Below are 15,278 nucleotides of genomic sequence, written 5' to 3' on the forward strand. Positions count from 1 at the left end.
GCCACATATGGATCAAAACTGAACAAAGAATGTGTTTTTAAAGAGTCATCGGAAAAAATAAAGTGGGTTGAATTATATAAAACATAAGAATCAACAAATGGCAAAAAAAGATTCCTGGTGATGGCATTCGCAGCTTGAGCTTGGGATGTCTCTGTTCAAAAGTGGAAGAAACCATTTCAATATTAAGGCCACTTTTGAGAAGGGTGAAAATAGGCTTGATGCTGCTCATCTTGACACACAGGAATTAGCATTAACGTCCACTTTGTACAGAATGAGAGTGGCATACAGAAACCCCTCCATGAATCCAGCTCAAACCAGATCCCAATGTTTGCTCTAGTCTTTATTTATATTATAAATAAAAGGTGACTTTGCTACTGTTAAAGCTCATGATGCCTGAAAGGCTTTTCAAAGAAATGAGCAAGTCTGCCTGTTACAACAAAGCACATATCATTTTGTTCTGTTTGAACAGAGGCAATGAAAACAAAATAAAACTAACAAGTAATAAACATTTGAGAATCTAATGCATTTCTCTGGTGAAAGTTTGCAAGCCTTTCCTCTCGATGGCCTAGTCCAGAAAGAGCAACATGAAGGTAGGAGAGCAGAAAAGGGCATATTAGAACAAGAAGTCAAAGAGGCAGAAAAAAAGCACTTTTTCTTTGAAACTTTGATTAATTTTCCATCACAACACCATTTGGGGCATCTGATCTTGACAATTTCCCAGAGACCCAGGGCTTGCCACATGCTGCAGTAACAAAAGCCCTAAAGTTATGAGTTATTGCTATTTGACAATTGCCCAGTCACCAAGGTCCTTTAAAAAAGACAGCTCAGAGAATAAACATACAAGGTCTAGTTTTCTTCAATAGTCTGAAGAAATACAGAGTTGCTGCACCTCTGGTGCTGCTAAAGAGATTTCTCCCTTTTCCCTGTCTGTGAATGAGCCAATGAATTAAAAAATTAAATTAATATCAAACATTGCTATTCTATAAGGGTTTACCTTATGGGCAATATTGTTAGGAAAGAAAGGGGTTGCATTATATTGAGTTCTTTTAGTTTAAGTGATAAAATGAAGAAGTAAGGCTAATGTTTGCAATCAAACATGCATATGCTATGAAGTTAGTGAATACACCTGTGCTGAAAGTAGCAGTAAATAAAAGGAACTGGAATCAAATAGTGTGTTTATAAGGACACTTGACCACGGAGTGGAATAATCAGAAATGTAACTGTTTGGTTAGTAATGTACAGACACCACTCAGCCATACCAAGGTCCTATCATTGTTGCTAAAACAAGGAGAACAGAAACAGAAGTTTTATACGGCTCTTCCGGCCTCCTAGAGAACGGCAGTTCTTGAAGTGACTTTGCATTGTATAATGGACTGTCAAAACAAGTTTAAAGAGCATCAAAGAATATGAAGGGACTTTGTATAAATTATATCACCTTTAAACAGGACAATTCAGCAGCTAGCAGAGTGTTGACGAAGAAATGGCAACTTGAGGAAGCATAACTGCAAAATGGACCCAGGAATGCACCGCAGACGGACGCATGGAAAGCAATCTGAGGAGGTAAGTTGCTGACAGGAGCAAACCCACCGGCATTCAAGGTTTGTCCCAAGATGGTTGTACCAAGAATGATGGTATGACCTGTCTTAAACAAGCTGCTGTGACAAGATTTGTTGCCTGGAAAATTCCAGTCTTGTTGCAAGAACTTAAAAGCTGATGTCTTGTTCCCTGATTGGATGGTGAGAGAGGACATCACATTTTGGTTGGACATTTCAAATGTTTGGAAGAAGTATGGATCACCATCTAAACATCCATGTCAGCATCTTTAGTAAGAGGGACTAAGCTGGACCACCAGGCAAAAATAGGCTAAAATGGCCTGTCTCCTTCAGCATATCGCTTCCTGAAAGATGAAGACACATGGAAGGGAGAAGTCTGAGGTCTTGGGCCAGCCACCTGGGAGTTCTCCTGGTGACACTGAGCTCCTGTCTCAGATAGGCACCTTAACTGTCTCTTTCTATTTTCCTGCTATTTGGGTTTCCCGCTACTGCACCAGGAAAAGACTATAGTCGTGTCTACCCTTCACTCCTCCTGTGTTTGCAGTGTCAACTCCTGCCATGAGCAGTAACTGAGCTGAAAGCTGACAGCAGAGCAGAAATCTGGTGATAAGTAACATACAGACTTTCTCTTGCATAAAGACCCAACTCAGTCAACTGCTCACTTCCTAAAACATAACTTTTCCTAAAGCTGGGGACCTAATTCGTAAGGAAGAGAACATGCTAGTGTATGCACTTTAAATACTGTCACAGTTAGTGTGTCTTTGCTTTGTAACAGGTTCCCCATTAAAAAAAATACAAATGAGGAATACTTGTGGCACCTTAGACACTAATAAATTTATTTGGGTATAAGCCTTTGTGGGCTTAAAACCCACTTCATCGGATGCATGCAGTGGAAAATACAGTAGGAATATATATACACACACAGAGAACATGAAAAAATGGGTGTTGCCAAGCCAACTCTAACGAGACTAATCAATTAAGGTGGGCTATTATCAGCAGAAGGAAAAAAAAACTTTTGTAGTGATAATCAGATGGCCCATTTCAAACCATTGACAAGAAGGTGTGAGTAACAGTAGGGGAAAAATTAGCACGGGGAAATAGTTATTACTTTGTGTAATGACCCATCCACTCCCAGTCTTTATTCAAGCCTAATTTAATGGTGTTTGGTTTGCAAATTCATTCCAGTTCTGCAGTTTCTCGTTGGAGTATGTTTTTGAAGGTTTTTTTGTTGAAGAATTGCGACTTTTAGGTCTGTAATTGAGTGACCAGGGAGGCTGAAGTGTTCTCCGACTGGTTTTTGAATGTTATAATTCTTGACGTCTGATTTGTCTCCATTTATTCTTTTGCACAGAGACTATCCGGTCTGGCAAATGTACATGGCAGAGGGGCATTGCTGGCACATAATGGCATATATCGCATATATCACATATATCACAGATGTGCAAGTGAACGAGCCTCTGATGGTGTGGTTGATGTGATTAGGTCCTATGATGGTGTCCCTTGAATAGATACCTGGACAGAGTTGGCAACGGGCTTTGTTGCAAGGATAGGTTCCTGGGTTAGTGTTTTTGTTGTGTGATGTGGTGTGTGGTTGCTGGTGAGTTGCTTCAGGTTGGGGGACTGTCTGTAAAATCAGATGTCAAGAATTATAACGTTCAAAAACCAGTCTGAGAACACTTCAACCTCACTGGTCACTCAATTACAGACCTAAAAGTCACAATTATTCAACAAAAAAACCTTCACAAAAAACCCACAAGTACTCCTCGTTCTTTTTTTTTTAATGGAACCTGTTACAAAACAAAGACACACTGTCTTCTTATATCCTATAATATTAGTTGTTGCTGTTATGTAGTTTTATTAAATCTCCTTAAAACTAAATTCAACTTGCGAGTCCTTTTCCTAAATTAAGCAATCAAAATTAAAAGGACTGTAAGAAAGGTGGTACAGGTAACCAGTTAAGCTTTAACTAAGGTTTGGTGTGACAGGGTGCTAAGCAGAAAACTGCTTAGCCAACCTTCTGTCACTCCAGCTCCAGTTAAGGCAGGTGAAGTGGAGCTGGGTAGACCACCTGGCCATGATTGGGGAAGCTTGAACAGCTGCTGCCTCATCAGACTGGGGCTGGCCAAGAGCTTCAGGGGAAGGAAGCCCAGGGGAGCTGGAAAGCGGAAAACTACAGTAGAGGAAAGGCAGTGAGGGGAAGCAGAGAGAGAGAGTTTTGCCCCCTCTCTCCTGCTGGTAGACTACTTGTACGGTGGAAAGGTGGTGGGAGCACAGCCTTTAAATAAAAGCACCAGGTGGGCACTGCACCGAAAGATCTGTGTGTGACCTTCTCAGCCCAGCGAGGGCAGGAGCCAGGAGGGCCCTGCAGGGACATTTGGTTTATATCTTACGTTTCTTAAAATGCAGAGCTGTCCCAGCTTAAGGTGTGATTTTAAACCAGTTTAGTTAAACTAGTGCCAGAGGCTGTGTGGACAGTCATATATGGATTTAAACCAAGTTTATTTCAGTTTAATTTAAGACAATTATGAACAAGTTTAAGATAAACCAAAATAAGCCACTCAAACACAAATTAGAGTATCCCCGCAGAGATTTGCACCAGGTTAACCACCTAACTCAGACTAGTTGCATCAGAAAACCCCAGGATATCAAAGCCATGGTTGAATTCACATTTGTGGAATCAGCCTGCTGTTTTGCAACAGGCTGGTAATTTGTGGTTTGTTTCAATCTACTCCAAGCTGAAATCTACTGACAATCTCTGAAAAAGGTTTGCATAACAATTTACTACAAAAGTGATGAATTAAGCCCTGAGTTAGAATTAGAACCACTCTGGACAATTAAATCATACTCAAGTATGTGAGATGCAATGATAGCACTGTAGCTAGTCCCTTATTTTCAAGGTCATCCTTGAGACACATGAATCCCATCCTTCCAGCAGTATGTGCTGGGTGCCTCTCGCCCCCGTCAAGCCAAAGGGCAATCAGACCCCAATAGCCAGGCACATTCTGAACCCATCCCCCCACTCATTTCCACTACAGAATTCAAAAACCCTCCCTGCTCCATCTCTAGTATTAGCAGGACCAAACCAGAGAGCCAGATTGCACCCCTCCCCACACAGCCCTATGTCTTAAGAGGGGCATTTGCCACTGAAGAAACACTACCACATGTAGGCCAGCTGGGGTCCAGCCACAAACAGGAGACACTACAGACACATCAGGATCTAGAAAAAAGCCATACGTTCATGCACACACATGCACTGTACTCTGAAACGTGCAGGCACCTGCTGGCCAATCAGCTAACAATAGTAACTGTTTGTTCTTTTCTCTCTGCACCATGTTCCTTTTTTTTCCCCCAAAATCACTGATCATAACCTTCTCCTGATTACAAAACTTATTCACCCAAACAGAGATAGATTTTCTTGTATCTGATGTACTTACAATGGAGGCCAGTATATCTGTTTCAGTAAAACAGACCCATTGTGAGTACAAAAGGCATGTGGACTATCCAAACAGGAACCTGGCTCAAAAATTTGTATTCCTATAATCCACTGTGATCTCAGTACCACTTTCAAACAGCTTGGACCTAAGGAATAGGAAGCAGTGGCCCTACCAAGTCAGTAGATAGAGAGACAAGGTGGGTGAGCTAATATATTTTATCTGTAGACCAGTGGAACAGCTCTGTGTAAGATCGAACACTTGTCTTTCTCCCTCAACAGAAGCTAGCCCAATAAAAGATATTACCTCATCCACCTTGTCTCTCTACTATCCTGGGACCGACACAGCCATAATACCACTGCATAATTCAGTAAATAATAAGCAGAACACCACAAACAACCAGAGGTAGTAGATGATGATTCACTGGACTAGCTAGAAAAAAAAAGTGCAGGCAACCTTGTGTGCCTTCACACAGGCCTGATGGAATCAGTAGAAAGTCTCAAAGTCTTGGCTACCTGATTCATTTTTCCAGTTTGTCCAAGGAAATGAATGACCTGCAACTTTACACTGTCTAGGCTCTGAGAGTTAAATGTCCTTGTACAGCTGGGTTTGGACAGGCAAGAGCAACAATCACCTGCTCCTGCAGCCGCTGGCAGGTGTCTTGTGGCACCTAGGCCGTTTCACTCTAGCGTTTTATCTGACTCTGTCAGATTGCGTCAATCTCAAAAGGATGTGATGTTCCCTGTGGACCATTGGGTGCTCTCTGTTCTTAGGGAGTGAATCATCATTTTACAGGAAGAGAAGAAAGAAAAAAAAGTAAGAAAGTCTTAGTCAAATCTCAGACGCTATGAAGAACTCCAGTGAGCCTGCACTAATAATGAAGAAAAGAGCCACATCAACAAAAATGCCAACACAGTTTCCTCCCACCTGAGGAGACTGTGCCAAGCCAGTTGACCTATAGCCCTCATTTGAATGTCAAATCATTACAGCATACTGACTTCTCAAAAGAAGCAATTCTGCTGGACCAATGCAAAAGCAATTAGCATCAAAGAGCTTAGTGGCCTGGCCCTACAGAATGACAGTATTTCTGCCAACCTCTGCATCACACCCCAAGTACCTCATGCAAACACACAGCGATCAGGAAGTATTCTGTCTGAATAGGGTTACTCACAGGATGTGTGACAACGCTCCATGTTTGGAGCGCATTCTGAGAAAACTGGGTCTCCTGGGCATCCACCTTAATTGTAAACAGCAGATCCTCAATACTTATTCCTCGGACTAAAGGAGAGCCAAGTTAGGGGTGAAATTAAAACTCTCCCAGCACAAAGATAATCATTCCTGCACATAGAATATCAGGGTTGGAAGGGACCTCAGGAGATCGGCTAATCCAACCCCCAGACAGACTTTTACCCCAATTCCCTAAATGGCTCCCTCAAGGATTGAACTCACAATCCTGGGTTTCATAGGCCAATGCTCAAACCACTGAGCTATCCCTCCCCCATGCATTAGTAACTCCATTTTTAATGGATTGTAAGAAAGCAAGACAGCAATAACCACATACAAAGTACACTATGACACTCAAACCAGCACAAACATCCACCCAAAGCCTGTGAATCAGGAAGAGTAGGCTCAAAGGCATACAGATGATCACTGATTAATTGCTCATCAATGCCGAGAAAAACATGTAAAAGCCCCTTAGCAAAGGCAAGAGCACTGCTTGGCCTTGACACTTCCATTTGGAATGTGCCAATAACTTTTGTTAAGCAGAAAGTTTTACTTTGAGCAGGCTGTGAAGCCAAAGGCCAGTCTGACAGTAACAGAACCACATGAGACTCGGCAAAAACAAAAGGTTTCTCAAAAAGTTGGGCAGACGAGTCCCATCTGAATGGAAACATCTTGGCCCAGAGTTAGCCCCTTACATTAACAGGCTTACATCAGGGGTGAACTTGGCCCCCTGGTTTTACCGAGAAGTCAAATATCTACAGGACAAGTACAAAACAAGTTCCTTCCCTACAGAAAACCAACTAAAGCTGCATGTCAATGGCAATCAAATCAGAACAACTTTTCTGCACAGACTGTGTAAGGCGCAGTTAATGCACGTCAGACACTGGAAGGGGGCTGGGAAAGCAATTAACTGCCCCGGACACTGGAGTTCGCCTGCTGCCCAAAGAACAAGCCCTCTGGGAGTGGGGACCCAGAGGACAGTCTCGGCTCATAAACCCTCAGGTTATGGGGTCAGGAATTGAGTGGGACTCAGTCCACTGGGTCCCTTCCCCTAGGACTCAAAGCAAGCCAAATGCCATTCAGATCCTGGTCCCTTTGTCACTCATCACAAAGAATGTAAGTAAAATGTAAAACTTCATCTTTGTAAATCTTCATATTCCACCCTTGAAGGTGACCTGCAGCAGTTCTGAAGCACATATTGCCCCATTCATCCCAGGTGGGTGTTAATGCAGAGACTCCATTTAAACATTAACATATTCAACTACTTCACTGTTAATCATAAACAGAAAAATCCAGTTCATGTACACACCCAGCATGCCAAGGTATCAGAGATATCAGGGAGGAAAGAAACCAAGATCATGGCCCATTTGAGCCAGGTGCGCTACAAACACACAGCAAAACGTAAACCCTTCAGGACAGGGGCTCTCTAGGAAGCCACGGTGGGAGAAGGGCAGTGTTGTTATCCCCACTTTACAGAGGGTAACTGAGGCACAGGCAGATGAAGTGACATACTGAACCCAGATCTCCCAAGTCCTAGCAGACCAGGGCCTTAGGAACAACATCAACCATCTCCCCTCTACCTCCTCTCTCTCGCCCCCGCCCCTACAGGCTAAAGCAGGAAGGTTCCCTAAAGTCTGCTCAATACTGAGTATCTCCTTTTAAACAGCCCAACAGGGCTCCTGCCCCCAGGGGAGCCCTTTCCCCACTCCCCAGGCCCCAGCCATTGTAGGGAGCACATGCCCTGACCTGACACAGCTCAGACTCAGGAAATTTTCCAGGGCTTTTGCCAGTCCGCATGTCCCTTTGGATTCCTGCCCACTGCTCCCAGTGCAATGGGGGTGGGGGGTCACGCGAGGGGGGCTCCTAGCACTGCCAGTGGGGAAGCCGGGCTGCAGCCAGGGGGAGTGGCTCCCCCCCTTACCAATAGGGGGCAGGCTGCAGCCAGGGGGAGGAGAATCCCACCCTTACCAATGGGGGGGCAGGCTGCAGTCGGCAGGGGAGGAGATCCCACCCTTACCAATTGTGGGGTGGGCTGTAGTCAGGGGGGAAGGGGATTCTACCCTTACCAATGGGGGGGCAGGCTGCAGTCGGCAGGGGAGGAGATCCCACCCTTACCAATTGTGGGGCGGGCTGCAGTCAGGGGGGAAGGGGATTCTACCCTTACCAATGGGGGGGCAGGCTGCAGTCAGGGGATCCCACCCCTACCAATGGGGGGCGGCCTGCAGTCATGGGGGGAAGGGATCCCCCACTTACCAATAGGGGGCGGGCTGCAGGCAGGGGGAGGGGATCCCACCATTACCAATGGGGGGCAGGCGTGCAGTTGGGGAAGGGGAGCTCAAACGTACCAAGGGGGGGCGGGCGCAGTGGGGGGGAGGGGAATCCCACCGTTACCAAAAGGGGGGGCGGGCTCAGTTGGGGAGGAGGGGACCCACCCGTTACCCCCAAACAAAGGGCCGGCGGGCTGCATAGGAGGAGGGACCCACCAATACCTTGAAGGGGCCGCGGGTCTGCGAGGTGGGGGCAGGGATCTCCGCACCGTACCCAAAGACGGGCGGTCTCCAGTTGGAGTGGGGAGGGATCTCACCGTACCAAAGGGGCGGGCTGCAGCGGGGGAGGGATCCTCCGACTTACCATAGGGGGCTGGGCTGTCAGCGCGGGGAGGGATCCCATTACAAGGGGGGCGGCCTGCAGATTGCGGGGAGGGGAGTCTCCACCTGTTACAAGGGGGGGGGCGCTGCAGTGCGCGGGAGGGGATCCACCGTAACCCGCTAAGGGGCGGGAGGTCTGCAGGCCCAGGGGGAGGGAAGGAGAGCCCAACCGTTTACCCAAGGGCCGAGGGGCGGGCCTGCAGGCCGGGGGGGGTGAGGGAGGGGACGCACCACAGTTACCAAAGGGGGGGGCGGGCTGCAGGCCAGGGGGGCTCTAGCGGCCCGAGCGGGGCTCCGGCCGGGGGGTGTCGCTCGGGACCACGGCCGTGACCCAGCTCAACAGGTGCGGGAGGCCCGGCCCGGTCCTGGGCTCAGGGCTCGCTGCCCGCCCGCCGCACTCACCTCTCCGCCATGTCCCGCTCCTCTGCCCTGCGGCCGCCGGCTGCTGCAGGATGTGAAACCCGATCCCGCCCCGCCCGTCCCGCTGCCGGGGCAGGCCAGCCGGGGGCGGGGAGCGATGGGGCGGGGGCATGGGGGGAGAGGGAGTAGGGAGGGATGGGGGTAGGATGATGGGAGTGAGGGAGAGGGGCAGGGAGTGGTGGGGCAGAGGCGATGGGGCTGGGATGATGGGGCAGGGGGGGTAGGGAATGAGGGCAGAGGAGGGTGGGGTGATGGGGTCGGGGGGTAAGGAGTGATGGGGCAGAGGGGGATAGGGAATGATGGGGCAGAGGCAATGGAGGTGGGATGATGGGGGCAGAGGAGGGTGGGGTGATGGGGTAGGAGGATAAGGAGTGATGGGGTGGGGTGATGGGGCAGAGAGCATGGGAGAAGGGAGTGATGGGGGTAAAGGGGGTAGAGAGTGATGAGGTGGGGTGATGGGGCAGAGGAGGTAGGGAATGATGGGGCAGAGGCAATGGTGTAGGGTAATGAGGGAAGGGAGCGATGGGGTGGGGTGATAGCGTAGGGGATGGGGACAGAGAGTGATGGGGGTAGGGGATGATGGGGGCTAGGAGTGATACCAGTTCGGGCAAGGGGGTAGGGGCTGACATAGGGTAGCACGCAGGGGCTCTCTAAGACAGCAGGGCGTCTCCCTGTGTCCATGCAGCAGGAAAGTTAGGGCAGTGGCTGCAGCCCATCTGCCTTACTGGGATGAGTGACCTGGGGCTGTGCTGGCTTTGGAGCTGTACCTTATTTGTATGGTTTCAAAAAGTCCCCAGCACAAACCGGGCTCTTCTCTGGGGCAAAGAGTCTGGCTCTCTTTGGGGACTGAGCTGCAGCTGGCCGGGTCAGTTTGAATGCGATGCAAGTGCAGCCTCTGGTGGCTGCTCTTCTCAGCTGAGCTGGCAGGGCTGCTCCCCTGCATTCTGCTGGAGCCCAAATAAACCTGCCCTTCTCTTGCATTGTGCACTGGTCTGGCTTCAGCCTAGCAACTCTCAGCCGGCAGGTGAGCATTATCCCCCCTTACAGATGGGAACAGATACAGAGGAGGTTGGGACTTGCCACAGTTACACAGCAGCACTGCCAACTCTTGTGACTTCACCACCAGGTTTATGCTATTGGGTGTCTTTCCTGAGGCCCAGCCCTGTGATTATGAGGCTCTTAGGTATTTTTGGTTAAAGCATGTTTCTAACTTCCCTGCACTTCAGTGATGGGATAGTTTGTAGTAGCCTAGCTGTGTTTTCAGTGGCCCTGTTGGCTCCATCTGCTTCCTCCATAGCCCTTCGTTAGCCCAAGTTAGTCTAGTTAAAGTTGAAAAGGGAAATTGAAGAGAAATGCTTAACTTCCTCCCATTTCCAAAAGCCTGTAACCTCTCCTCCATGCACATTCCAATCCAGCAGCCATGGGGAATTTAGTGAGGCAAAATCTAATTACCTCCGCTAAAATTTGTGCAGAACAGCTGGAGTTAGCACCTTTGCTCTTGCAAACAGTGCAGTGGGAATTGTTAATTACCACAAATGGTCCAGGCCCCCTTTTAAAAATACAATTTTATTTGTGAAATGGTACGCAAAGCTCATACTTTGTTCTGGACACTGTAAAAGCAATAAAAGACATCCCTGTCCCACAGAATTTATGATCTAAAAATGGAGAAGATCCAACAAGAAGCACAGAACACAACAGAAGAAGGGAAAGACAGGGACAACAATAGGAACACAAGGTTGTATACTTTTTACCTCCAGGTCTGTAGTTTCTCAAACAGCACAACCCCTCCCCTAACGTTGTTCTGGGGCATTGATTAATCATTGGTTTAGCTGATGTGACTCATCCTTCTGAATCTCTGACTACTTCCTGGAATACCTGGGTTTTCCCAAGGCAAGTTAGCATCCAAGGGCTTACCTCATCCAACTATGCTTAGTTTATGAGCTCTGACAGGCACTCGGTGCATTTCCTGCAGAACTGTCTTAACAGGAGACATTTGAGAGATTTCAGCATTGCTGATGAGTGATTATGGCACCTAACATAGCTAGTGAGACCACATTTCACTGATAAAATTCACAAGATTTCAGCCAAGTTCTCTGGTTCTAGAACTAGCATAAAATGAGATCTGGCTAAGAGATAAGCTGGCTGATAATTTACCTTCTGGAAAAACAAGGTTCCTGTAATTATGTCTCTGGATGACCTCATTCTGGTTTTGGTTTAACGAAATAAATATATTCTAATATGACAGATTTCACATTTTCCATGATAGAGCAAGAACTACCTGACAATACAGCTGAGATCTGCATTGTCCAGAAATGGAGTTACTGCTTCTGTGTTGCATCCAAGTTTGAGATTCTGCCAAGCCTGAGCATAAAGTATTAGATTTTTAATTGATAAATATTAGTAAACGTCAATTTCATTGTACACACACAAACCAACAAAAATACTTGCCTTGATAACTGAAATTTACAGATAGGCAATGTAAGTAAAATGCTGCTTGAGAACGTAGAGTTTCATTTAAGGATATTTTGACATGGTGTTAACAAATTATGTTTGAACGGTTATAAAACTTTAACTTTTTGAATCTCAACATCTATGGTCATTAAAAATTGTCTGAATCTCCCACAACTAATTTCCTACAACTGTGAAAATTTAAATTGATGAAAATTTAAAATGTAAAACAAATACTGCTGCACAACTGAAAGTTTAAATCAATAAAAATAGAAAATATGCTTAAAATAATCACCTGTCAAAATTGTAAAAAAATAAAAATCAAATTCTGCTAAGCCTCTTTATATTTTGTTGATTGTGAGGTTATTACAAGGGTATTTGATTTGTACTTTGACATAAGTGATTTGCATGCAAAATTCAAAGAGAATTGTCTTGCCAACAGGCTCTGTACAGCAAGCTGAGTGAGGGTAGATCCTCAAGAAACTTTGTAAAGTAGAATGAGGAAGGAGACCGAGAATACTTCCATCTTCTCCTTTCTGCCCCAGAAAGTCCTGTTTGTCCCTATTAGTTATTTTTATGTGGGTCTATTTGTTAGCAGGTCCTTTATTAATTGCAAACAACAGTAGCTGCTATTGTGCACCGATAGTGAGGGAACAGGAGTTAGCACTTTTGCTGTTGCAGACTGTGCAGTGGGAATTGTTGAGAGAGAGACTAAGCCACTAACGGAGAGGATTACATCCCCACCAACAGCAGCCACCACAATGAGCCGGTGTGCTAGAAGGCATTGTTTGGATCTCATCTTATATATTCCCTCACATGTGTTAAAACTTTATTTAAAAAAATTACTTTGTATAGAAAAATATAATGCATCCAAATGAGGAACAAAGAAGAGAAAATGGCTAAGACCCCCCAAAAGACCAGTGTTTCTGCTGCCTCAGATGTAGTCTGTTCTGTTTCCTGCCCTGGTAAATCACTTATTAGAGCTGGGGCAGCCTTTTTATACAATACATGCAATCTGTGTATCCTCCTGTCCTGTCCTCCTGCCTGCACACTGAATTGTAAACCAGCAGCTCCCAAGGACTGTGTTAAGGATTTTAATAGCTCTGCTTCTGTCCCTCTTTTTAAAAACAAAACAGCTCCTCAGAAATGGAGGCAGGAATGAGAGATTGTTCCTTTGGGTCAGATGGGAGTCCTGGTGGTCGTGTGCGCTCTTGAGGGAAAGGTGGGTTTGTCTAGATCTTGCTGCTGCGCCAAGAGAAGGTCTGCCCCTGCAACATCATTCCAAGCTAGACTGTAAAGCCCCACATGGGATACACAGCTTGTTAGTATGATTACCTCACGTCCATCAGCTCCTGTTATCTAGAGGGTCACTAAAGCTCACCCCTCTGGATAACCAACATCCAGACAAGTCATAGAACTAAAGAAGGAGCTCAGTTGGCCAACTGTGCTACCAGCCACCAACCTGAATTCTCCCACCTGCCATGATGCTGAGAAAGTGTTCTGAGCCCTCGGTATGGGAGAGCTTGGCTGCACATGCAGTTGTTCCCGATTAACTGTCCCTACTTAATGCCATGGGTTGACATTATTATTCTGGAACACTGGAGAGTTAAGTAGGAACAGTTAATTGGGAACAAGTCCATGCGTAGACAAGAATAGAGCTGTCCTGACTTCAGATCAGTGGGACTAGACCTGGCACTGGCACTAGAAGGTTTTTGTCACTACCCAAATGATTTTTTGGCTTGTGTCTGACAACACAACCAGCCTCTGAAATCCTGGGTAAGAAACCTGCATATTCAGGCTGGTAATCATGATGCTCTCTGGCTCAGCCGGCTGTCAGGGGACTATGGGGTGTGCTGCCGAGCAAGGGATATTTTGGTACTGCTGAAGTATCCTTTAAGTAATTTAATCTGAAGAGCATCACATGAAATCCCACTGCACCCTACATAACAAATAGAGAGACAGTGAGATCACGGCAGCTCTGCTGGCTGGCTGGCTAGCCCTGTTGTGCTTGCCAAGTGTAAAACTAAGTTACTGGGGCCAGAGTCATCCTCAGTGTAAAACACCTTTATCATTTGATTTCATTTTCTTTTTTCACCTAGTTTGAGGGGAGGATTCGGGTTTATAGGCATTGTAGGAGAAAGGCGGAGTGTGGTGGAGCAGGCCGTGGTGGAGCAGGCCATGTTGGAGGGGCGGGTCCCAGCCTAGGGACTTAGACCCTGCTGGATCAGTGACAGAACCATCCATTGTCCAAAGGAATTTGGCAGATTTTTGTACATATCTTTTCAGACAGGATAGAAAGTGCTGGGCCACCAAAGAGAGCAGCACCAGCAGAGATTCCATATGTGGTCAGTGGGGAAGACATCTGTCTGTTACCTGCCGCAACAGGGAAGAGATTTTCAAGATTTCAGCTGACTCCTTTATCCACTTCCTGGAGGACCTGTGTTTCTGGGATGTCCTGTGACACTGGGAGCCAGAGCCAGCTCTTCCAGATCCCAGGCCTTCCTTGTGTATTAGTATAGATCAAAGTCGATTTGTTGGGTCAGAACGCTATGTGATTATACGAATGTGGACTGTCTATTCATGAGGCATGTTCGCTACCGCATATCCCATGATATATGTAATAGCAAACATTTGCACTGTTATCCCCCGTGAACTAATACCCATCAAACGAAAGAAAGCATTGTGGATGCGAAATGAAGAACTTTAACAAGTAAAGAAGCTAATTTCAGGTAAGTTCATTAGTTGTTGTGTGATGAGAGGAGGTCCAAGAGACATCAGAAATGCATTTCCTCACATTTCCCCCCATCAGATGAGCATATATGCTCATAGTCGTTAAAGGAAAAGCCCAATGGGTATGACACTGGCATGCTCTTGTTGTTCTAAGGCCAGTCAGCACTGCCGACTTAAAATCGGTTTTGGGACAGGCCGTTTAAAGGGGTTGTATCCGATTGTAACGCTGTATCGCATCACACGATCGTGCGTTCATCATACGAGCTTAAACGCCTTAAACGATTCGTAAATACCCCAACGAGAGAATAGCGTCGAATCGATAGTATAATCGGATGTTAGGTTCATGTGGCGGAAAAGTTATTGGCCCGCGGCTCACGCAAGAGTGCACACTGACGCTCTGGACGCAATTACTACGGATGACGCGGAAGCAGTTACGGCAAGCCAGTGAACTTTGGAAGTACATTTCCTGCTTGCCCAGGTGGAGATTGATCGCACGGTCTGGCGATCGCAGTCTGAAAATCCGAAAAAGAGTCTCCAGCATAGACCGTTACGAGAGATACTAGTCTCGATCGCTGTATGGGGAGACAATCCTGATCAACATCGTCGTCAAAACAATTCCAAGACTCTACCAATGCTCGTCAAGAACAACGTAATGCCGGAAGCGTAGTGAATCAGAACTCCAATAGAGAAACGCACTCATAGAAGGGGGAGGGGGTACTGAGTATTCCAGCCTCGACTCACAAGTCCACAGCTCGTCTGCTGAAAATTATTTGCATCTTGGCTGAGCTCACAATTCTGTAGGTTCAAACACGAGGTCGGCGGGT

General features: G+C 46.5%; 1 protein-coding gene across 1 annotated transcript in view; it reads right to left on the reverse strand.

Annotated features, from left to right (window-relative positions):
- The window catches only part of LOC116830057 (rho GTPase-activating protein 39-like), a 126,822-nt gene extending 117,537 nt beyond the window's left edge, over positions 1-9,285 (reverse strand). Inside the window, exon 1 of the mRNA XM_032789248.2 lies at positions 9,259-9,285. Coding sequence (XP_032645139.1) covers positions 9,259-9,269 — 11 coding nt within the window. The 5' untranslated portion in view covers positions 9,270-9,285. The remainder of the gene's footprint in view (positions 1-9,258) is intronic.
- Positions 9,286-15,278: the final 5,993 nt, after the last annotated feature.

This window comes from Chelonoidis abingdonii, chromosome 14, assembly GCF_003597395.2.
Source record: "Chelonoidis abingdonii isolate Lonesome George chromosome 14, CheloAbing_2.0, whole genome shotgun sequence".
NCBI lineage: Eukaryota > Metazoa > Chordata > Testudines > Testudinidae > Chelonoidis > Chelonoidis abingdonii.